This window comes from Scophthalmus maximus, chromosome 5, assembly GCF_022379125.1.
Source record: "Scophthalmus maximus strain ysfricsl-2021 chromosome 5, ASM2237912v1, whole genome shotgun sequence".
Taxonomy (NCBI): Eukaryota; Metazoa; Chordata; class Actinopteri; order Pleuronectiformes; family Scophthalmidae; genus Scophthalmus; species Scophthalmus maximus.
The window spans coordinates 19,632,460-19,655,856 of record NC_061519.1 but is presented as its reverse complement, the minus strand read 5'-3'; the positions used below and the strand labels follow the sequence as shown (position 1 = coordinate 19,655,856).

Sequence of the window (23,397 nt, the reverse complement as noted above, 5' to 3'; positions counted from 1 at the left end):
CAATTGATGCAGCTGTTTTGAAGCCTTGAGTTTTAGCATTTTGGCCAGCGCCATTTTGGATTTATGAAACTAGTAGTAACCATATTTGGAGGAGCGGGAGGTGGGCCTGACCGATAACTCATCCACTGTACTAACTGACGGTACTAGCTGTCAATCACACTGTATCCACGTCCCCAACGCATACCGTGCTTTATTGGTTATTTTACTCTGAATGGGACCATAGTTTATAAAGTGAACATCATGCAGTATTGAATAAGACTTGAAACTAGAGATTGAGACCACAAACTTTTCAGGAAAATGTTTACCGACGTTATGTTAAATCAAGTGAGAGGTAGAGTCATATTTTTCATAGAAAAGACTAGAAAAAGACTTATTTTGCATCCATTGTCACACACTGCTGGTAATTCCAGAGAATACAGGTTCCAGGCACTTCCTCATCAGCCTCACTTACCGGACCCGGTGACTACGTCCATTTTTATATACAGTCAATGTGTTAAACGCAAACATAGCAAAAAATAAAATAAAATAATTTTGGAAAATACAAGAGATGTGGTAACAATTCTACTAATCTATGGCGTTTTGATAAATCTACACTTTGTAAGTGCCTAGGAATGTATCAGATTCCTCAGACAATAGAGAATGCATTTAGTTTCTGTCCTTAGTAATCAGTTATCTTACGTACGGTAAGAGGATGGTTAACCAAACTCCACCCCAGAACCTGAACATCACTGAGGGGGCTTAGCGATAGAGGAGTGTCACATAAGCACCACTGTAATTCAGGCAGATTCCCATTTAAAACAATGAACATCCTGTGGTGTCTGTCCACAATAACCACAAAGCGTCCTTTACATTGAAACCAAACAAAACAAAAGAGCTATGCCAATACTGCATTCACTTCCTTTGGCACAACCAAACAAAAACAAGTGCAAAATTATACCTAATGCAGGCACTCTGAAATTATTTTCTTCCACACTATAACCTTATCATATGCTCCAACGGTGAAATATTGTAAACATGTTTATTACAAAAATGTATTAAGATAATGAGCTATCCAAGACAAACTATTATATATATATATATATAGGGAATTAAGTGCTTACCTTTGACTGTCACCTTTGCCATGGTCTTAGCAGTGACCACATCACAGGTGTAGATATCAGTGTCTTCCTCCTCCACGTGTTTGATGGTGAGAGTTAAGACCCCCTCTTTCTGGGACATCTCATATCGACCTCCCGCCTTGAGCTCTGTGTGCCCTTTAAGCCATATGAATGTGGATGGGGTTTGAGCCGTCTCACACTGCAGGGTCACAGAGCTCGTCTCATCTGCTTGGCTGTCCTTCAGCGCTTTAACGAATTTATGGATTGGCTCTGTGAAAAAAGTGGACAACCTCACTAAAACTACAGGCACAATTTGGAAAGATTGCTGAATGGTTTCAGAGAATTACATTACACCTGAACTGATTAAATTCTTTTAAATTTGTTGTCATAGGTAAATTATCTTAAAAGTTCATACAGTCAAATGGAAATGGCACGAATAAGTAAGTAAAGTAATTACCCTTGATTTCCAGCTGGGCTTTGGTGGTTGCACCTCCAACAACTTCACAGCTGTACTCTCCAGAGTCTTGAGCAGACACGTTGTGGATGACGAGCTTCATGACCTTGTCCTCTTGGCTGAGTTCATACTTTTGGCTCTTTTTGATGGCTTTGCTTTCCTTGGACCACTTTACAGTGGATCTAGCATGTGTCACCTCACAGGTAAATACAGCATCTTCCCCTTGGACAGCACTAACATTCTGCAGTCCTCTGGACACAGATGATGCTCGGCCTGCACCGAGCGATGATGACATGTTCATTTTAATACATTTATCTCTCTGCCTTTTTTTTTAGGCTTTTTAAAAAATAGATATGCAGCTTACCTTCAACTGTCAATGTTGTTTTAGAGCTCAAGTCTTTAATGTTGAAGACGACCTCTCCAGCATCAGCAGGGGTGACATCCTTAATGGTTAGCATGTACTTGCGACCTTTACTGGTGACTTTGAAACGGCCTCCGTCTGAAATGGGTTTGCCACGAAGAGTCCACGAACACTCATCGGTGTTCTCGCGAGACAGGATGCACTCAAAGCTGCAGGTCTCTCCCTCATTCACCTCAGCTGACTTCAGCCACTTGGTTATTCCAATGCCAATCTCTAAATTTGGGACAGAGAATGTACAGTAAGGTGTTGAAGATGCCGAACAAAAACTCAGCACAGCAGAACTGTATGTTACCGACAACAGCACCAACCTCTGACAGTGACCTTTGCCTTTGAAACTTCAGTTCCGAGATCACAACTGTACTCCCCAGCATCGTCTTTGGTGACGTCCTTGATGATCAGTCCCAAAGACTTGCCTGTGTGAAGGAGCTCATACTTCGGTCCAGCCTTCAAGACTTTACCTTCTTTTCTCCACGCGGGAGAAACCCTCGGCTTGGACGCCTCACACGCCAAAGTTATCATGCCTTTCTCCTCTCCAATGACATCATCCAGTGACTTGAGGAACACGGCACGCTTCTCTGCAGGACAATTGAGAAAGTAAAGAATGGCTTATGAGGATTTTGTGTTTTTACTTTTTGGGTTGAAAGCATGAATAACATAAGCAGTGACAGTTCTCACCTTTAACCTTGAGTGTAACAGATTCTTTCACCTGGCGCACTTGAAAGGTGATAGTCCCCCCATCCTGAGGTGCCAGGTTCTTCAGCATGAGCTTGTGAACCTTCCCCTCGTGAGTGATGGTGTTGACTTCATTAGTGAAGAGCACCTTGTCATTCAGAAGCCACTGCGCCTCTTCGTCTGCATAGTTAATCTCACATGTGAACACTGCGTCGCTGTCTTCATCAACCTCTGTGTCAGCCAAGTGCTTGGTGATTTTAATTTCACGCACTACATCGAAAGAAACAAGACGGTGGTTTTAGTTCGGATGTAATGTTTTAAAAAGAAAAAATGCCTAAATATTGTATTTTCTGTGATTGTCACGTCCCATCCTGATCCTGAGGTTATTTCTTGCTTTGTTGTCAATGTTACTTCCTGTCGCTGTGTTTTTCCAGTCTGTCTAATTGCCTACCCCGAACAGATACGTTATCCTTGTGTGTGTATTTTGTGTTCAACTCACTCTTTGTCAGTTTTCCTGCTTGGCTTCCTGTTCATGTTCCTGAGTATCTCTGTGTTTTTGCTACTCATGTTTGGATTTCATCTCTAGTTGCCTGTCTGAACTTGGTATCATTCTGTCTGCCAGTAAGTTAGTTCTTGTTGCTTTAATTAAGTATCTCCAGTGCATCATCCTGCCTTTGAGTGTCAGTGTTTGGCTCCACTCAGTCTGCGTTTCTTACATCAGCTGTAAACACGGTGTTCAGAGATGCACACTGTACCTTCAACAGTGAGCGTGCCTTTGGTCTCAGCAGGTCCGGACTGACAGCGGTATTCTCCGCTGTCTTCTTCGGTTAGCCCTTGAATCGTAAGTTGAGCCCTTGTCGCATCTTTCTTCATGTTGTACTTGTCGGAGGCTGCCAGAGGTACCTGACCTTTAAACCAATTAACCTCTTTGGGCGATGCGGAGAACTTGCAGGTGAAGAGGGCTGAGCTTTTCTCCTTCGCCTTCACATCTTTGATGGGCTCTGCAATCTCAAGCGGACGCTCTAAATATAAAGAACAGTATCTGATTAAGAATTTTTGGGGAAATATTTGCCAACAGTAGTTTTGCAGTATACAAATTATTATAGCCAACTACTGTATTAACATATTTGCCTTTCACTGTGAGGTTGGCAAGAGATTTGCTCTTCCCAGCGGTAAACTGCACAGGTCCTGTCATCGATGCTTTGGTCTTTTTGAAAGTGAGACGGTGCAGGGTGCCCTCTTTCTCCATTTCAGCATCAGCGCTCTCCTGCACAGCAACTCCATTCAGAGTCCATATGGGAGGTTTCACCAGTTCCATACTGATTTCAACTTCAAAAACAGCTGCAAAGGGTTCGGTCACTTCTACTGAACTAAGCTCCCGCACAATGCTGATGGACTGCTCTGGAGGGGTCACGGGAAAGAAAAAAAAGATCCAAATCAAATTACAAATTCCATGCACTTTTCAAAAGTAAAACACATTATTTAACATCATTATGAAAAAATCAGAAAAGGGCATCCAATATTTTACATGTGCTGAAATATCTTAGATCTTACTCTGTAAAATATTTCAGTTTTGTATGTAATTTTTTTAGTACATCAGACTAGTTGCAAAATATCCAGAAATAAATAAGAAAATGTTTCAATATTTCCCATTAGTACAACACATAATAATTTCAGATGGTACACAGACAAACAAATACCTCATTGACTGGGGGGTCTGATGGTTTGTTTTGTTGAGCATGTATTTACACTGTCAAACACCTACAATTCCTAAACCTGACTCTAAGTATACAATTCATCTCTGTCATCTTCCACCGTGTTACCTTCTACAAGCAGTTTACAGGATGTCTTGTCATCAGTGGCGTCGCAGGTATACGTGTCTTCGTCCGCGGCGTCCACATCATTGATGGTGAGTTTTCGGTACACGTCCTCGCTCTTGATCTCGTGCTTCTTGCTGGGTTGGATTTCCTTCTTGTTCTTGTACCACGTCACCTTTGCACTGGCCCGTGACACTTGGCATTCAAGATGGCCACGGTGCTTAAACATAGCTATCTTATCCCTGAGTCTCTTCACAAACGTGACGGGCAGCTCTACAGTGACAACGACACTGAATCAGTGAAATCTATACTGTGATGCCATTAAGAAACATTAAAGGCTGTGAAAGCTAAAGCTTTGCCAAAGCACTTGCCTAAGCGCACTATAGAACAGGCCATGTTCATAATTGCATTACAGCCAGAGCAAATGGAGCTGAAATGTAATGGCACATTAGTGCTTTTGATGCACTGCTTTTTGCAAAAGCTAAAGCAATAGCAAGAATCTATAATGACACACCACATTAGATAGGAATTTCTGTGTGCCAGGCATTTTTGTTTATATATGAGTTGCTGTTTGACCACATCCAGCAAGACACTAGCTCATGATGCAACTTAGAGCAACTTACGGTCAACTGATAGCAAAGAATGCCACTAATTACAGATTTCGTATCTTTAACATAATTTTAGGTAGATAATTTTCCTCTTGGACATCTAGGGATTTTAAATCATTAAATTACCACAAAATGTCCAAAATCACTGAGCCAATGACGCAACGTGTATAATCACTTACTTATGGTAACCTACTGTATATTCAGCATAAAGCTATGATAAAAAAAAACCTTGGAAATAATTGTAAACATCAGCTAATTAAACACCAAGATATCCGTTCCCTTTGCCATCAGGCCTCAATGAGGCATAACAATGTAAAATGCAAGTTGCAACTGGATTTTCTATCTCACCAGACTAAACATTTTCAGAATGATGCACTACAGTAATTCTTATAGCAAAACATAATTTCATTAAACTTCCACGTGAAATTTTGCACGTGGCTCACTGAACCAGATTAAATATTGACATCAGATCAAACAGCATGATGATCAATTTGAAGCAGCTTAACTGTTTAAAATTTAGAAGAAAGTAAGGTTTCAAATAATAGGAGTATTATATTATTTGCAACGTTCTGACAGCTTTTGTCAAAATGAGTAGAGAATCCATTTGCAACCACATCTAAACATTGTAACATAAAGGTTAACCTATCCATGCAACAGTATATACAGTATTTGTTGTTATGTGATTTCAGCACATAACACATTCATTAGTTACCTTTCACTTTAAGTTTTGCCTTTGACGAGGCCTTCTCAGCTGTAAATTTAATATCACCCATATCTTCTGGGGAAACAGACTTAAACAGCAGTACATAGGTTCTGCCTGGATGAAGACACAAGACAGATTAGAGTACCAAAATGTGATTAAAAGTCATTATCATTATTCCGATAAATTCTATAACATTGCATGAATGCAGAGGTAGGTGGGTGATTCTTTTTCATTACCCTCTTGTCTCATCTTGATGTTGTCACTGACTTTGAGTTTAGTACTTCCTTTGTACCACTGACAGTCCACTTCATCATGTGAGATCTCACAGACGAATGCAGCACTCTCCTTCTCCATCACCTCCACATCCTCCAGTTTCTTGATTATTTTGATTTCTCTGGCTGTAGGGAAACGATTTGAGGTGTTACTGTACCCTTAATAATAGTAACTGACTGATTTGTGCACCTCATGACAAGAGTAATGTTTACCATGAACACTGAGCTTGGCAGAGGTGTTATCATCAGTGCTGCGACACACGTAAGTGCCTGCATCGTCAGGGGTGCATCTGCTGATGACCAAAGTGCGCTTTCGGCCCAAGGAATGGATGCCGACGTTTTTCCCGGGTTTCAGTTCCACGTCATTCTGTAGAGGATTTTTTTTTTTTTTACACGTTACAAATGTTCAGTACAATTTTTTCTTTTCTTTTCTTTTCATTTGACTTTACTCTGTCAACGGCAATTCAAACAGAAAGTTCTCACCTTGAACCATTTAACGTCTGCATTTGTTCTGGATACCTCACATTCAAATGTAACCTTCTCCTTCTCAGGAACACTCATATCCATAATGGGCTTGGAGATCATAGCAGGCGGTTCTGTAAAATCAACAACCAAGAAGTGACAAAGAAGACTATGTTGACTCTAGCATGAAATGAGTCTTGGGGTGAAATTGGAACTAAAAAACAAATTAAGTCTGATCAGCAAAGAAAGTACCTACAGAGGACCAGATAAAAAACCATGAAGAAGCCCCTACCTGTGACAATCAGTTTGCCTGAAGTATGGACCCCTTCTGCTTGGAAGGAAATAGTTCCTGCATCTTCTCTCTTGAGATTGGACAGCGTAAGGGCGTGCTTCTTTCCCAGAGCTGTGACACGGCAGTTGGCCCCTGGCTTTAACTTGGCCCCATCCCTGGTCCAGGAGCCTTCAACATCCGCCTGGCTGAGTTCTACCTCAAGTGTTACTGTCTCTGTCTCATGTGCCTTGGTTTCTGTCAGGCCCTTTGTTACCTGGATCTTCTTCACTGAAGGGAGGAGGAAGAAACGTTGGAGTGTACACATCAAGGCAAAGTGGTGAAGGTGTGTTTTTAAATACTGTATATTGTACAATAGAACATCAGTGAATGTGGTTAAGTCTTACTCTCCACATTGAGTTTGGCCTGGGTCTTGTCATCCAGAGTTTCACAGGAGTAGATGCCGCGGTCAGCACAAGTCACACTCTTGAAGACCAGAGCCTGCTTGGCTCCATCTACCCGAATCTCCATGTTTCCTGCCGACTGCAGCACCACGCTGTTCTTCATCCACCTGACTTCGTCCGATACCTTACTGAGCTCCACCTCCAGCTTCACTTCACTCTGCTCCTCCACTGTCAGGTTTTCTAGCTTCTTCTTAAATGTCACAGGCTCGTCTGATTGGGGCACACAGACAAGTTTGAAGTTAATGAGGAAAGGACATTCTTAACGTAATAAAAATGTATATTGCGACAATAGATGAGCGTTCTTACGTTGCACTTGTAAAGTAGCTTTGCAGCTTTTGCCTTCTGCATCAACGCTAATCTCTCCGGCATCTTTTTGGGTGACGGAGGTGATGGTGAGTGAGTGAGTGTTGCCGCCGTGCTCCATCTTATACTTAGGCCCAGCAGTGATGGGAATGCTGTTGTGGAACCACTTAACGCTGACGTCCGCTGGGGTGACAGAGCACTTGAAAATGGCTTCTTTTCCCTCCGTTGCAGCCACATTGTTGAGTTTGGTGGCCAGCCTCACTACTCTGGGCGCTGAAGGGAATAGAAGATATCAAGTGGAGCCAATTGATATGAGATTAAAAGTTTTGACCGGGAATCCGGGGATTTTTTGCATTCAACATATTCTTTTGATTTTAATTAGTAGGAGAATTACCTTTTGAGGAGATTTTGGCCGAGGTCTTGTCATTTCGACACTCACAGCTGTATTCTCCTTCATCTTCCTGAGTCATGCCAGTCACAGTGAGGAGCCGTTTAGCACCATCTGTCCTGACACAGTACCTTCCCCCAGGTTTAATCTCACGACCATCATGCTGCCAGACGACATCCGCTGAGGCTTGATTTAGTTCACACATCAGGCTTAGGGTTCCGCACAACTCCACATCAACAGACTTCAAGGGGACAACAAACTTCAAAGCTGAATCTGAAATGAAAAGAGGGGCGTTATATACCGAATTAGAAATCTATATAGCAATTATCAGAGGTTTATTAACTTTTCTACGACCCACCTTTAACCTGAACTTTGAACTCCAGATTGTCATTAGCAGTTTGACAGGAGTACGTTCCGCTGTCTTTGGTTTCAGAGGATTTTACTGTCAGGGTACGAGACCGTCCTTCTTTTTTCATTTCATACTTGCTGCCCTCCTTGACCTCCACACCATCTCTAAACCACTTCACATTGCCACTATCCGTGGTCAGCAAAGTGGTCAAAACAATGTTTTCACTTGCTTGAACAACACAGGTGTCTTTGACGGATTTCTTCTGGAAATTGACAGCTGCATCTACAGAGAAACAAGAAATTCTTTTCAGTATCATTCCTGCCAACATTGTGGAATAAATGAATTATATTAAAAAATCTGCCTGTCATCTACCTGTCATCTGCAGCTTGAATGCCAGCTTCTCTGTTCCAGCCTCACATGTGTATTCCCCAGCATCTTTTTTCTCCATTTTTTCAATCACCAGCTCGCGACTCTTGCCCTTTGACTCCATGTGAACTGCTCTGCTGGAGGTCAGCAGCTTGCCATCCTTGTACCATTTCACTTCTGCCTTGGAATCAGAAACCTCACAGCTCAAAGTGGCTTTCTGGGAGACAGTGGCTTTCACCTCTTTCTGGACTGACTCCTTGTTGGAGAAGCCGGCTGGGGCTTCTGCAGAGTAAACAAATGAGAACATATCAGCTGATGCAAAATACATGCACCCAGCCCAAAACCTTTCAGCCGAAAAAGAAACAGACTTAATGATTACATGCAAAAATAAACCAGTAATGCATAGCAAATATCTTATTCCTCCTACCTGCCACCTGAATCTTAAAGGCCAACTTCTCAGTCCCAGCCTCACAGATGTACTCTCCAGCATCCTTCTTCTCCACGCTGTCGATCACCAGCTGGCGACTCTTGCCCATTGACTCTGCATGGATGGTCTTGCTGGAGGTGAGCAGCTTGCCATCCTTGTACCATTTCACCTCTGTCTTGGTTTCAGCTACGTCGCAGCTTAAAATGGCTTTATGGGAGAGAGTGGCTTTCACCTCCTTCTGGACCGACTCCTTGTTGGAGAAGGCTGATTTGAGTTGAATCTCTGAAAATGTTAAAATAGAGAATGTTACGGCATTGCAACATCTTCATTTGGACGCATTTTCAACAACAGACAAAACTGGGAAATCATCAAAAGAGTTTGAATAAAGTGGACAGATGTGCACTGCAGTTGTTTTTCAGTTTTGTTTTGATTCACCTGAAATTATACCAGCTTTGCACGAGTCACATCCCTCTGACATAAACCGATTCCCTTCAATGCCCTCAAACATATCACGTGTACTTTAAATGCCAATTTTTCTGCTCCGACCTCACAGGTGTACTCTCCCCTATCTGTCTTCTCTACACTGCCTTGCCATTTGATTCCAAGTGAACTACTCTGCTGGGACTCAGCATCTTGCCATCTTTGTATCATATCATCTCTGTCGTGTTACAAACTATGTCACAGCTCAGGGAGGATGTCCAGAAAAAAAAATATGAACAGACTCTTTGTTGAGGAGAGCAGATTTAGCCCTGTAGTGTCTGTAAAGGAGTGTGGTGGAAATACAATACCAGTACAAAAACAGGCTTGACTCTAAAACCACAAAACCAACACTTCTCTGCGTGAACTGAATATATCCTATCAAGCTTTACAGATGTCGAACCCAGGGCCAAGAACTCAATTTAAACATGTAAAGTTGGATGACAAAACTTTGTAAATGTTTGAGGTCACAAAGTAAAAGAGTTGTTATCTGTATGTGGCACAACTGGCAGAAAGACCAAATTACAACACAAAATCTGACAAAACGGCAGAGCCACAAGATACCAGAGCAGCCTCACCCAACAAACCGCACAGGACAGTTTGAGCATGGAGCTCAGGAGCTCAAATAAGTAACAAAACTCAATATATTAAAACCATTTCAATTATAATCTACTAAAATAAGAGCCAGAGTAAATAATGGACTTCAGACATTTGAGCAAAACATGTTAAATATCTCAATACTGAAGCAACCAGCGATGCAGCTAAAAAACCTTAATAGCATGAAAAGAAAACATCTATGTAAAAACAAGATAGCAAGACTTGGTAAATGTATATAATGCATATAATGCATTCTCCTTACCTGCCACCTGGAGTTTGAAGACCAACTTCTCAGTCCCAGCCTCACAGACGTACTCTCCAGCATCCTTCTTCTCTACGCTGTCGATCAACAGCTGGCGACTCTTTCCCTTCAACTCTGAATGGACTGTCTTGCTGGAGGTGAGCAGCTTGCCATCCTTGTACCATTTCACGTCTGTCTTGGTATCAGTTACATCACAGCTCATAGTGGCTTTCTGGGAGAGAGTGGCTTTCACCTCCTTCTGGACTGACTCCTTGTTGGAGAAGGCAAATGGGATCTGTGTGTCTGTGGGGAGAGGACCATGAATGTAGATGACACAAACACTTCGCCTGTCCACTGATATGTTAACATCTGCAGTACAGTTTGAGAACATCAATTAAGAGAATCTATGAGCCAGTTAAGTCCATGCCTCCTACCTGCCACCTGAATCTTAAAGACCAACTTCTCAGTCCCAGCCTCGCAGACGTACTCTCCAGCATCCTTCTTCTCCGCGCTGTCGATCACCAGCTGGCGACTTTTGCCCTTCGACTCAGCGTGGATTTTCTTGCTGGAGGTGAGCAGCTTTCCATCCTTGTACCATTTCACCTCTGTCTTGGTATCAGAAACCTCACAGCTCAGAGTGGCTTTCTGGGAGTGAGTGGCTTTCACCTCCTTCTGAACTGACTCCTTGTTGAAGAAGGACGACTGGGGCTCTGATGGAGGATCCATGCAATGAAAATATTCATTATGCTTTTCATTCAGAGATAGGCATCCACTAGGCAATATTCTCATGTTGAAAATCTCTGTTTCTTACCTGCCACCTGAATCTTAAATGCCAACTTCTCAGTCCCAGCCTCACAGACGTACTCTCCAGCATCCTTCTTCTCCGCGCTGTCGATCACCAGCTGGCGACTTTTGCCCTTCGACTCAGCGTGGATTGTCTTGCTGGAGGTGAGCAGCTTTCCATCCTTGTACCATTTCACCTCTGTCTTGGTATCAGAAACCTCACAGCTCAGAGTGGCTTTCTGGGAGTGAGTGGCTTTCACCTCCTTCTGAACTGACTCCTTGTTGAAGAAGGACGACTGGGGCTCTGATGGAGGATCCATGCAATGAAAATATTCATTATGCTTTTCATTCAGAGATAGGCATCCACTAGGCAATATTCTCATGTTGAAAATCTCTGTCTCTTACCTGCCACCTGAATCTTAAATGCCAACTTCTCAGTCCCAGCCTCACAGATGTACTCTCCAGCATCCTTCTTCTCCACGCTGTCGATCACCAGCTGGCGACTCTTGCCTGTAGAATCCGTGTGCATAGTCTTGCTGGAGGTCAGCAGCTTGCCATCCTTGTACCATTTCACTTCTGTCTTGCTATCAGCTACCTCACAGCTTAAAATAGCTTTCTGTGAGAGAGTGGCTTTCACCTCCTTCTGGACTGACTCCTTTTTGAAGAAGGCTGACTGGGCCTCTGAGGGTAACATAAATGAGAAGTACAGTATCTTTATGAACACAGTGACGGAAACTGAAATATGACTGACATTCTTCACATCATCCTTGTAAGTATGTGAACAAATGATGATTCCAAATACTAGAAAAATATTGTTTATTCACCAACTCAATTTGCAGTATTTACAATGACTACAAACTAAAAACCTTTGTTAAATTCCACATATCAACAAACTAACTAATCAATGGAAAAGACTAACCTGACACAGATATCTTGAAGACCAGCTTATCCCCTGCGGCTTCGCAGGTATATTCTCCAGCATCGCTCTTCTCCACCTTCTCAATCACCAGCTGACGAGCATCGCCTTTTACTTCTGAGTATATGGTCCTACTGGATATCAGCAGCTTGCCATCCTTATACCACTTCACCTCTGTCTTGCTATCAGACACATTGCAACTAAGCCTTGCTTTCTGGGAGAGAGTGGCTTTCACCTCCTTCTGGACTGACTCCTTGTTGGTGAAGGCTGACTGGGCCTCTGAGGATAACATAAATCAGAAGTACAGTGCAGTTATTAACTATGTTAGACTGAAAACTCACCTGTTCAGAATGCACCTTAATCCTTGAATTATTAAAAAAAAAATTTAAAAAAAATTTAATTTAAAATGGAGCACCTCAAGCTGTTTTTGCCTGTTTGATAAATGTATGTGCGCTCTAAGGATTCTTGCACCTTTGGGGTAATATCTTCAAGGTTGAATACGTTATTGTAAGTGGGTTTGGACAAAAGCGTCAGCTAAATGAATGTAATGTTATGTAATGTTATGAGCACTGTGACTGAAACGTGTATATGTCTGACATTCCTCACGCCCTCCTCATAAGTATGTGAACATATGATGATTCCAAATACTAGAAAAATATTGTTTTTTAACCAACTCAATGTGGAACATTTAATATCACTACAAACAGAAAACATTTGTTAAATTGTAAATAACTAATCAATCGAATAAACTTACCTGACACAGATATCTTGAAGACCAGCTTATCCCCTGCGGCTTCGCAGGTATATTCTCCAGCATCGCTCTTCTCCACCTTCTCAATCACCAGCTGACGAGCATCGCCTTTTACTTCTGAGTATATGGTCCTACTGGATATCAGCAGCTTGCCATCCTTATACCACTTCACCTCTGTCTTGCTATCAGACACATTGCAACTAAGCCTTGCTTTCTGGGAGAGAGTGGCTTTCACCTCCTTCTGGACTGACTCCTTGTTGGAGAAGGCGGCTAGGGCTTGAGTTTCTGAGATGAGAATAAGTTAAAGAAGGTTAAATCTGTGACGTGCAGTCAAATAACGAATAGCAGTGCCAGACCATCATAGTCTCACCTTTTATCTTGACCTGGAATGTGACTTTGTCTGCCGCCGTCTCACAGGAGTAATGTCCTTCGTCGCTTTTCTTGGCATTCTTGATGACGAGCTTCCTTTGAGTCCCTTTGGAGATGATGGCAGTTCTTTGGTCCTCAGTGATCTCCACCTTATCTCTTCTCCACACGACGGCCGCGCTGGCAGGAGATACCTCACAGCTTAGCTCAAGATCTCCTTTAAGGGACGATGACATTCCCATGGGACCCCTGGCCTTGTTCAGAAACTTGGCAGGTTCATCTTAGGGGAAAAGAGATGAAAAATAATATAAATGCTGTAATATAAATATTATTCATGTTGCCTAATTAGAGCGTAATGCATTTTTAATCTTTCTGGCATCAAATGAAACCTTTTTGATGATATAAAAGGAGCTCATGTGTAGGAAGAGTGTGCGTTGGTGTGGCAGGGCCCCACTGGGGTTGATACATGACAACAGATATTTTCCCTCTGATTAATGGCTGATAAGCACATGCTAGGAACCATCAGAGCGAGTCACATTCCAGTATGTCAGATTGTCTGACACAAACGGTCTGCATGTGGGCATGAGGCAGTACCTGTTGCACACACTGAGCTCATTTCCCTTTATGAAATCATCGCTGTGCCAACTGGCAAGACATTGGCTTTACAGTAAAACCACATCCCATACTTGTGCCAATCATTTTGATACGTATACCTTTAAGGGAGAGTTGCAGGGACATCTTGTCCTCGGCTAAGACGCACTCGTAGATGCCAACATCTTCCTCCGTGACATTGTGTACCATCAGGATCCTCTTGCGGTCGATGATGGCATATTCATACTTCTTGCCCATTTTCACCTCACGCCCATTCTTCATCCAAACCACCTGAACAATGAACATAGAACAGATTGACACAACGGACGTAATCAAATAAATTCTTGGGTTCAAATAGTACTTCAGTGTGCTACTAGTTGGGAGATTTTGTACCAATATAAAATTCCTATTCTAAACAACAGTAACGTATAGTCTATGTAAATGGGTAAATGCAGCATGCTGTATGCTCTCATTTTCTCATGAAGTTACCCTAGTAACTTTACACACGATGCACAAATTTTATGGCAAGACGATCACAGCTTTAATGGGATATCCCTCTAATTTCCTTTGCCCATTTATAAAGGCCATTAAAAAGGCATTGCAGTGTGGACAGTAAGTGAATGCTTCTCAATTATAGAAATTATAGTACTTGTAGATCTAGATCTAACCCGAATGATGATATACTATATTAAATATATAATATAATCAATATTAATATAGTCCATGAAAGCTAAAAGTAAAAGCTAGAAATGTTGTAGGGTATGTTTCCATTGCAAACCTGTGTTTCGTAATCCGACACCTCGGCAGTCAACTGAGCAGTGGCTTGGGCGCTGCAGGTCACCACCTCGGTCAGATCTGACTTGTTGGTGAATCTAACACGAGGAGCTAAAAATACAGTTGACAGTTAAGAATGTGTTGTTGATTCGCTCCTCACAACGATACAGCGAAGGCCTTTACTTTAAAGCGACGAGTTTATTTCTAGAAATCTAAATATTAACACAGAAAAGAAAAAATATACCCAAAAAATACATTAATAAGAATTAAAGTATTTTCCCTATTGATAGTTTAATTGACCGTGATCAAGTGCCTACCCTTCACAGACAGGATGCAACTGCTTTGTGAGCCTCCGCCCACAAACTTGACTTCAGCTCCGTTCAGTTCCATGGTCACGACGCGGATGAGCAGAGTGTGCGTGTTCTTGGACCTGGTGATGAGGTAGTCAGCACCACTGCGCAGGAGGCGGCCATTGATGGACCAGAAACCAGAGCAAACAGCAGACAGCTCGACGGACACAGAGAACTCCTCGTCGGTGATTGCAGTGCTGTTCATCAGGCCTTTCCTGATTTCTGCAGTGGGTTCTGGAGGCGACAGGCAAACCAAACATTGGAGGGGAAAAAAAATGCATAAAACAACAGCACATAGCAACAAATGTCAAAGGAGACATCGGTCTTACCAAGGTAGAAGCTTCCAGGCACATCCAGGTAGGGACTCTGGCCAAAGTCGTTCATAGCGGAGATACGGAATTGGAAGCTGGCTTCCTCATTGAAGTTGCAGACGGTGATCTCTGTTGAAACAATGGTTTCTCCGGCGTTGCACCTCTGCCATGTCTGAGTGCCAACCTTCCTTCGCTCCACAGTGTAGCCCTTAATGGGCACCGGGCGATCGCTGTCAGGAGGAGACCACTGAATGGTGATGGAGGAGTCAGTCTTGTTCTGCACCACAGCATCAACTGGGGGATCGGGAGGATGTTTCCTTGCAGCTAGAGCAGAAAGAGCGATAGTCATGATTTCAGTATATAAAAAGAACAATTACAGATTCTATTTTCTTTCAACCTATGTTTCACTCATTGTTGGCAGATAATAATTTGTTTGCGTCTAAGTAAGACAACAATCAAATGAATGCAAGACAATTGAAAAAGATAATCACCATAAGAATCACCATATAATTAAGTATGTTCAATGTAGTTATCTTTATTTTAAAACCCAGGTGCTGACCCTAAACCTCAAGCATACATTTTTGTAAGCAGGTCCAAAAACAAAAATGTTTGTTTTTTTTCAAAAACAGCATTTGACCCAGTTGTCCTCCTCACCAGTGACAGTGAATCGAGTGGACGTCTTGCAGTCTCCGGCCACGAAGGCCACTTCTCCTGAGTCGCCAGCCTGGCAATCTCTGATGGTGAGTGTGTACTGTCTTAGCACGCACGCAATGAAGATTCTGGAGTCTTCCTTCAGCTTCTCCCCGTTGCGGGTCCAGTGGGCATCTGGGAAGGGATGCTCCAGCTCGACACAGAAGATAACAGTGTCGCTGACAGGAACCACAGTCCGCCGGGGGAGCTTCTTGGTAATATTGCCTGGGATACCAGAATAAGTAGAGGTTACATAAAGAAAGTCGACTCACATATGAAAAAACTTTCATGCAACACCAATTGCACTTGACTACCTTTATGACATCCAGAACTAAAGGAAGAAAATTCTGACTCATACCCAGAACAGTGAGCTCTGCCACCGTGCGGCTGCCTTCTTTCATCTCACAGATATAGACACCGTCGTCGTTGGTGGTGACATTGTGTATGGTGAGACGGCGCACGGTGCCCTTCTCCTCCATGTAAAATTTGGTATTTTGCTCCAGCCTGGTTTCCTCCATGAACCAGTTGGCCTGGGTGGCACTGAGAGGCACCTCACACATCAGGGTGGCCGACGTTTTCTCCTGTACCTCCACGTCCTGCAGCTTCCTCCTGAACGGCACCTTCGGCTCTGATACAACAAAAGTTACAGAATCGATCAGAGTTGATGGTTTTGCATTTTGTCAAATACAAATTGCTGAATAAATGTTATAGTACCGTCAACCACGTTCCAAATGTTCCATTTTTTATTTCCCGGTTGTAGTTCAGGCAATTTCAAAATCAAGTGAGAAAACCATCATATTAGACATTTAATCTGTGTAATTTTTAACTGCAGCACCCAAGATTTGAGACTTGGTTATTTAACAATGTTTCCAATACAAACTACTGTGTTTCTATTAATAATGTCAACAAATATTACTGATAATTTTTACATGAACTAAAGTTTTCAATGTGTTTACGACACCCAATCAAATTAAGGTTGTAGAGTTCATCCTGTATGTTTCCCCTAAAGTTTACTGACTGATTAATCTGATCCAATATAGGTATAATATACATAATTCACTAATCGAATATTGGACGTCACCAATTCAAATACCAATTCCAGATTCAATAGTCTAAAGTTTTAATGAATTTTTAAATATGTAATAATGCAATTTGAAGCCCATACCCAAAGTGTTGTAGCACTAAATAATCAACCAATAAGAAACTGGACAATTAAAAAAAGATGTCAGTAGTCACCATTGTCCTATTACTTTTTGAACTCGTAGAGTTAACATAGAGAAATCATCATTAATAAATAATTAAAGCAGATGCCATAGCATAAGCATAATAAGAATAAATATCATTATCATCATCAAAAAAGAGCCTGGTATCATCAGATTTCCAAAATCAGGTATTGAAGTTACAGTTTCAAACTCTACATATATATATATATATATATATATATATATATATTCATACTTCGGATCTAAGCCAGCAGTGTAAATAGTGTAACTCATGTGGACACCCGCTTTGAGTTATGGGAGGAGTCCACTGGGTTACATAAATCACTCAACGTGTCCACATCAAATAAATGTCATATTTACAATAATATATTTACAGCATTTCCTACAGCACACCTTTCAAAAATTATTGAGCTTTTAGCTTTTACATTTTTATAAATGATAATATCAGCTTATTTTGGCAGCCTAAAAAATATGCACCAAACATTAAGCCCTTATTTTTTTGTTAATTATTATTCCAAGTAAGAAGTGACAGACAATGAACTGGCTGTATTTGCAGTTTTTTGCTGTATTTCGTGTATCAATTGATAAATGGTTGTGCAATGACTAAAACTTAGCAAAATTGAACCTTTCAATTGCAAATGATCAGAAATATGCATCTCCCTGCACCCGGCAGTACAATACAGGTCCATCGATGGTACAGCTCACAGAAAAGTAACCAACACAAATCTATAACGCTACAGTTTCATCCCTCGGGGCCATTTCTTCCTGAGTGAAGTCACACCAGCAGCGGTGTCAGTGTGCCCCCGGTCAGTGAGCGACCATCTTAGCAACTGTGAACTACTCATCACCAGCAGAAAATAGATGCAACACAACACTCTCCTTCAGAGGACGAGCCAGAATCCAACCTTGTTGTGAAAATCCACGCGTTTTGAGAGGTTTACACGAGACTTTAGTACAGGGACTTGGACCACACAGTTTGTGCTACGGACATATAGCTTCTTCCTCTATTCCATATACTATGCTTTCAAAAACTCTAAAATGTCAAACAGGGTGGCATCTTCCTCCACTATGATGAATATAGGCACTGTCGTTTATTTTGAGTAAATCACACTATCCAGGTGTTATAAATACTCACTGTACCAGCGAATGAGTATCATCTAACCCCTGTACATGTTAGGATTAGGCTGTAAATACTGGACATGAAGTAATCTCGAGTGTTCGACCTCTAAGATGATGCATTTGATTCATGAACACGCCAGCAGTGAAAGCTCACTTGAACAGAATTCTCTCAAATGTAATTTAAAAGAAAACATATTATCAAATGTGGCCTGCTATCGCTGCATGTACAATTTAAGAATTTTCAAAATCTTACCTTTGACTGTTACCAACACAGCACTGTAGGTCTGCCCTGCCATATTGGTTGCATTGCAGGTGTAGAGACCATTGTCACTCTGCTTGCAGTACAGGACCTTGAGGATGAAGTTCTCAGCGTGGTCCTCGTAGATGACGTGCCTGCGGCCCTCGCTGATGTTCAGTCCATCCTTCCTCCAGATGATGTGAGGTTTGGGGTGACCCGTCACAAAGCAGCTGAGTTTGGCATGCTTGCCCTCAGTCACTGTGCAGGTGCGGGTGAACACACCTTTGGGCAGCCTTGCCAGCGCCGATGCCCTCAGCTCATGCTCCAGACTCAGGGACCTCAAACCATCCGTGATGCCGGCCGGCGAGGAAGAAGAGATTGAGGAGCCGGTTTCTTCGGCGCGGTAGATGGAGATGTCCTTCTTCATTTCCTCTTTGCGCTTTTGCAGGTGCGAGAGGAGGGAGGTGTTCTTTTCTGCAGCCAGGTGGTGGGAATCCTGGGCGTCCACGACCAGAGCCGCCGCAGCGTGTCCGCGGCCAACCGTGTTCTGGGCCCTGCAGGTGTAGGTGCCGCTGTCCAGGTTTCGCACACTTTGGATCTTTAAGGTGCTGCTGTCGCTGTCAGAGACGATCTTGATGCGGTTGGTCTCCCCCAGGTAGCGCCCGTCCTTTTCCCAGTCAAAGTTGGCCTCGGGGTAAGCGGCGACCCGGCAGTGGAAAACAACATCGCCTCCCAGACCTACCCGCGCAGACGTGGGCTTCACCATGAAAGCGGGGGCCCTCTGAGCCATCTCCGTCGGCAGGGCCACTTTGATGCTCACTGCGGCATAAGCTTCCCCGACAACGTTTTTGGCCCGGCACATGTACTGTCCGCCATCTTCCAGTGTTAAGTCGTAGATGGTCAGGCGGTACACGTCGCCATCCTCCACTGTCTTGAAGCGGCCCCCGGATGTCAGCTTCAGCTTGTCCTTCTCCCAGGTGATCAGCGGGGTTGGGTTGCCCACGATGGTGCAGCTGAGCGTGGCATCTTTGCCTGCACACGCCAAGAAGGCCTTTGGGCGGGTGAGAAACCTGGGGACTCCTCCAAACAGGTTTGGATCCATTGTGTGTTCCTGTAATCCAACACAACACCAGGGAAGGAATTCAAAATAAGAATAGTGTGCAAAATTAAACAAGGTTTTTGATTTATCCGAGCTGCAACAGTTAATCGATAAGTGATCGATTACTAAGTTCATCGGCAAATATTTTGGTACTCGATTAATCGGTTCAAGTAGTTTTTATGGGGAAAAAAAGTCTTAATTCTCCTAACCCTAAATGTGAATATTTTCATGTTTTCTTTGCTCCTCTGTGACGGTAAACTGAATATCTTTGGTTTGTCGACAAAACAAAACGTCATCTTGGAGTTTGGGGGAAACACGATCTGCATTTTTCACCATTTTATGTCATTTCAAGGACCGAACAGCTGATCGATTAATCGATAAAATAATCGCCAGATGAATCGATTATGAATCGTTAGTTGCAGCCCTATCCCAGACCTTGTTCTCAAAGGTGGAAATTAAAAATAATGCTGTAGTTTGCTGTTGACTAATTCAAACACATTTCACACTAAATGTTGATTGCGTTTCTGTAGAATTATGAAATTCCAGTTTTTATATTGCATTTTGAAGGACGGAATGTTTATCACCTTCTGACAGCATATTCAAATACAAGGGAACCCTGTCAAATACACCCAAACTGCTGTAAAATGTGACAGTTTGCTATGTGTACTCTATGAAAACAGACATAAATCATCAGTTCAGATTGGCATACTGTATTTATGGCTGGCAGTCACAGTTGTCAGTCGAGCCCCCTGTCCTGTCCTGCACGGTCCCATTTGCACAAAGAGTTTTAGGAGCCATATTCAACAGGCAGGTAGTTTTGACAACAAAACAACACGTGAATTTCCCCCTGTTCCAAGGTCAAACGGAGAAAAGATATGCGCCTTTCAAAGAGTGACATTTACCAGCTTTGTCACCTCTTGTCGCTGGAGCCGCCTGTCCCAAAAATAACCTCAGCTGTCAGAGTCCGTCTCTGTCCGTTGCCCATTTGTAGAAGCGAACGGGACATCAGCTGTTTGATAAAGCTGCCACTTTATCGCACTGTCGCCTTCATTTCGTCTTTGAAAAAAATATGCAAAGACGCTGAAATGGATTCATTAATTAATTTCAATTTGCGGTTTCTACAACTGCGGGGGAATGTAATAAAAACTGGAGAGCTCACAATAAGTCAAACGACATAAACATTTTGCTCAAGTGCACTATCAATGAAATGTGTTATTATTATAATTATTTAACATGAAACTGGAAGTTATAGCTGGCTGTGGCGTAGAGTCACGGTGGACCACTGCAGGTGCGTTCAAGTGCAGTATGTGGCGCAAATTAACTGATTGGATTGAAAAGCTGCTCAAACTTCGGTCTATCTCACTATAAGTATTCCCAAAAAAATAAGAACTCATATTTTAGAGAGTTGGTAAGTCTAACCTTACCTTTTTTTCACCTTGAATCTTCAGCCACTCAGGTGAACCTGCCGTTGGCTCATGTGGGATTTAAGTCCAGTGGGCCGTCACGGTCTCCGGATGAAAGTCTGCTCCACTGTCGATGCGACAAAAGGAAAATCCCACCAAAAAATTTAAATCTGTCGTTTTGTCCTCAAATATCCTTGTAATGGCTGTAAATCCGGGATGGTGGAACATCCCCCCCCCCAGTCTCCTGCGGTGGGCGGTTGACTAGACTTCTTTTTTCTTTCTTCTCCGGTACCTCATGATGCCAAATAGCTGACGTGTCTATTTTGGCGCGCAGCCTCCGGTCCAATAATAGACTTGTCATTTGGTGTGGAGAGGGGGAGACGGCCTGTCGGTGAGGCCGGGCAGGAGAGCAGGGAGCCCCGCGCCCTGCTGCACCCTCCTGCTGCTGCACCCTCCTGCTGCTGCACCCTGCTGCACCCTGCTGCTGCAGCCTGCTGCTGCACCATGCTGCAGCATCCTGCTGCACCCTGCTACACCCCCCTGCTGCACCCTCCTGCTGCACCACCCTGCTGCACCCTCCTGCTGCTGCACCCTGCTGCACCCTCCTGCTGCACCCTGCTGCACCCTCCTGCTGCTGCACCCTGCTGCACCCGCCTGCTGCACCCTCCTGCAGCCTGCTGCTGCACCCTGCTGCTGCACCCTCCTGCTGCACCCTGCTGCAGGCGTGAACAAGTCATAATGATGAATAACGCTACCAAACAGATTTACACCTGCAGGGTGGCAACAGGTCAGAGGTCATAGATCAGACACATGTAGTGAGCATGATGTGATTCGTCTACTACACCAGTTGACCACAGTATGTTCTGTTTTGTTGGATTGTGAAGCGTCTTTCAGCCATTTGGAAACTGGAGACTACTGTTTTCTGCTTCTGTCTACATTGATTTATGAGGTCATGAGTTCAGCCTGCCTAATGCAAACCCGCCTTTCCCACTTTTTTCCCCCCAAAATACCACTCACCACAAAAAGTATTTTCAATGAACACTTTTGAAAATTATGTTTTCTATTCATTTAAATCCCCTACTGTACATTAGAAAAATAAACACTCACAATAGAACTCTGGTGTGGATATAATGATTATTGCCTTTATATTTTTATTGGATGGTGTTGAAGTTGTCAAATTTATAAGCCTATAAAAAACATAAACCATGTACTTTCAACAGCCATGTATAACTGCCTCCTAGGTCCCTAAAAAAATTTCCAGGATACGATTTTGCGACGTGACCTCGGTGTTAGCTAAGGCCCTGGGATCGATCCAATGATGTGCAGAGAATGTATTATTTGTTTTTGTTTTAAGTCAAAATACGTAGGTATTTCAGACATTTATTTTTACACTCTGTATTTAAGGTCAAGGTTATTGATGTTCTATTCTCTTGAGTCATGCGACTTGGACTGGAGCTCGTGTGGACTATAGATCCACAAGCAGCCAGGAATGCTGAAAATGTGTCCAGTACAGGATTATTGACGATTGCAGACTCAACAACAAGAAAACCAAAAAGTAATTTCGAACTTGTGGATGCAACTTTGTGGCCTGCGAATCATTCTCTTGCCACTTCTACCTGAATGTAATGATCTTTAGTCTCAGGTTTCCACAGGGTGAAGGTGGAGGGGAGCCAAATTAAAAATAAAGTGGTCGAGTGAGGTTCGGCACAGTGACTGCACACGGCACATCAGAAGAACCATTACTATAATGAAGGCAGTTAGACACGGCTCAACAAACAGTTTGAAACCCAGGTGATTCTCGGAGTTGTTGACTCTCCTCCTTTTCAGCTGCACTAGATCTGTGTACTTGTTCTACTTCTTCGTCTTCTCATTAGACACTCCATTCTGTCCATTTTCGGAGTAACCGTTCCCATGAACAAAGTCTTCTGAGTAAGACCAGAAAATCCCCTACCGCCAGCGTGTATGTACACAGTTTGTGCCGGGCCTTTACTTTGACTGAATGTAAGTGTGATTGGGGTAAGCTGAGAGATCATCTGAACCTGCCACAGAGCACATTGTATTCCACCGGCCACCATTGTGACAGCTGCCTTTCAGCTGCCTATTATTAAGTTATGACTTCATACTGTGAATGCGTTATATGCGTCTCCCAATGCCGCCCCCCACAACGATGAAAACACTTAGCAATCATTTGGCATGACTTAGCAATCCTTAGGGAGTAGGTCAGCTGTGCGGCACTTTCTATGTGCTCTACTTTTGTGGAAGGCGATTTTTATATATTATCTAGAAACAAGGGCTGCCAAGTCTGACCCCTTCCCTCCCTATTCTTTGGCTTCATGGTATTTCCTTACTCTTCCAGTGTGGGCTTTCCCCCAGTGCCAGTGAGTGACAGCAGCAGGT

At 43.0% G+C, this 23,397-nt stretch overlaps 1 protein-coding gene across 21 annotated transcripts in view; it reads right to left on the bottom strand.

The window, feature by feature from the left end:
• obscnb (obscurin, cytoskeletal calmodulin and titin-interacting RhoGEF b) overlaps window positions 1-21,520 on the bottom strand; it is a 53,489-nt gene extending 31,969 nt beyond the window's left edge. For 12 of the 21 annotated variants that reach the window (XM_047332290.1, XM_047332291.1, XM_047332297.1 and 9 more), the window contains exons 1-34: window positions 21,022-21,520; window positions 18,514-19,609; window positions 16,277-16,546; window positions 15,883-16,143; window positions 15,247-15,552; window positions 14,885-15,151; window positions 14,572-14,678; window positions 13,916-14,084; window positions 13,207-13,482; window positions 12,840-13,121; window positions 12,089-12,364; window positions 11,575-11,850; window positions 11,198-11,473; window positions 10,821-11,096; window positions 10,408-10,689; window positions 9,072-9,353; window positions 8,651-8,926; window positions 8,288-8,560; window positions 7,936-8,202; window positions 7,545-7,814; window positions 7,182-7,448; window positions 6,799-7,065; window positions 6,528-6,640; window positions 6,258-6,411; window positions 6,009-6,170; window positions 5,782-5,886; window positions 4,468-4,734; window positions 3,776-4,045; window positions 3,400-3,666; window positions 2,648-2,914; window positions 2,281-2,547; window positions 1,916-2,185; window positions 1,555-1,824; window positions 1,101-1,367 (exon numbers count right to left, since the gene is read on the bottom strand). In XM_047332290.1, coding sequence (XP_047188246.1) covers window positions 1,101-1,367; window positions 1,555-1,824; window positions 1,916-2,185; window positions 2,281-2,547; window positions 2,648-2,914; window positions 3,400-3,666; window positions 3,776-4,045; window positions 4,468-4,734; window positions 5,782-5,886; window positions 6,009-6,170; window positions 6,258-6,411; window positions 6,528-6,640; window positions 6,799-7,065; window positions 7,182-7,448; window positions 7,545-7,814; window positions 7,936-8,202; window positions 8,288-8,560; window positions 8,651-8,926; window positions 9,072-9,353; window positions 10,408-10,689; window positions 10,821-11,096; window positions 11,198-11,473; window positions 11,575-11,850; window positions 12,089-12,364; window positions 12,840-13,121; window positions 13,207-13,482; window positions 13,916-14,084; window positions 14,572-14,678; window positions 14,885-15,151; window positions 15,247-15,552; window positions 15,883-16,143; window positions 16,277-16,546; window positions 18,514-19,600 — 8,992 coding nt within the window. In that variant the 5' untranslated portion in view covers window positions 19,601-19,609; window positions 21,022-21,520. The remainder of the gene's footprint in view (window positions 1-1,100; window positions 1,368-1,554; window positions 1,825-1,915; window positions 2,186-2,280; window positions 2,548-2,647; window positions 2,915-3,399; window positions 3,667-3,775; window positions 4,046-4,467; window positions 4,735-5,781; window positions 5,887-6,008; window positions 6,171-6,257; window positions 6,412-6,527; window positions 6,641-6,798; window positions 7,066-7,181; window positions 7,449-7,544; window positions 7,815-7,935; window positions 8,203-8,287; window positions 8,561-8,650; window positions 8,927-9,071; window positions 9,354-10,407; window positions 10,690-10,820; window positions 11,097-11,197; window positions 11,474-11,574; window positions 11,851-12,088; window positions 12,365-12,839; window positions 13,122-13,206; window positions 13,483-13,915; window positions 14,085-14,571; window positions 14,679-14,884; window positions 15,152-15,246; window positions 15,553-15,882; window positions 16,144-16,276; window positions 16,547-18,513; window positions 19,610-21,021) is intronic. The other 9 variants (XM_047332301.1, XM_047332302.1, XM_047332303.1 and 6 more) reach the window with 3 other exon arrangements.
• Window positions 21,521-23,397: the final 1,877 nt, after the last annotated feature.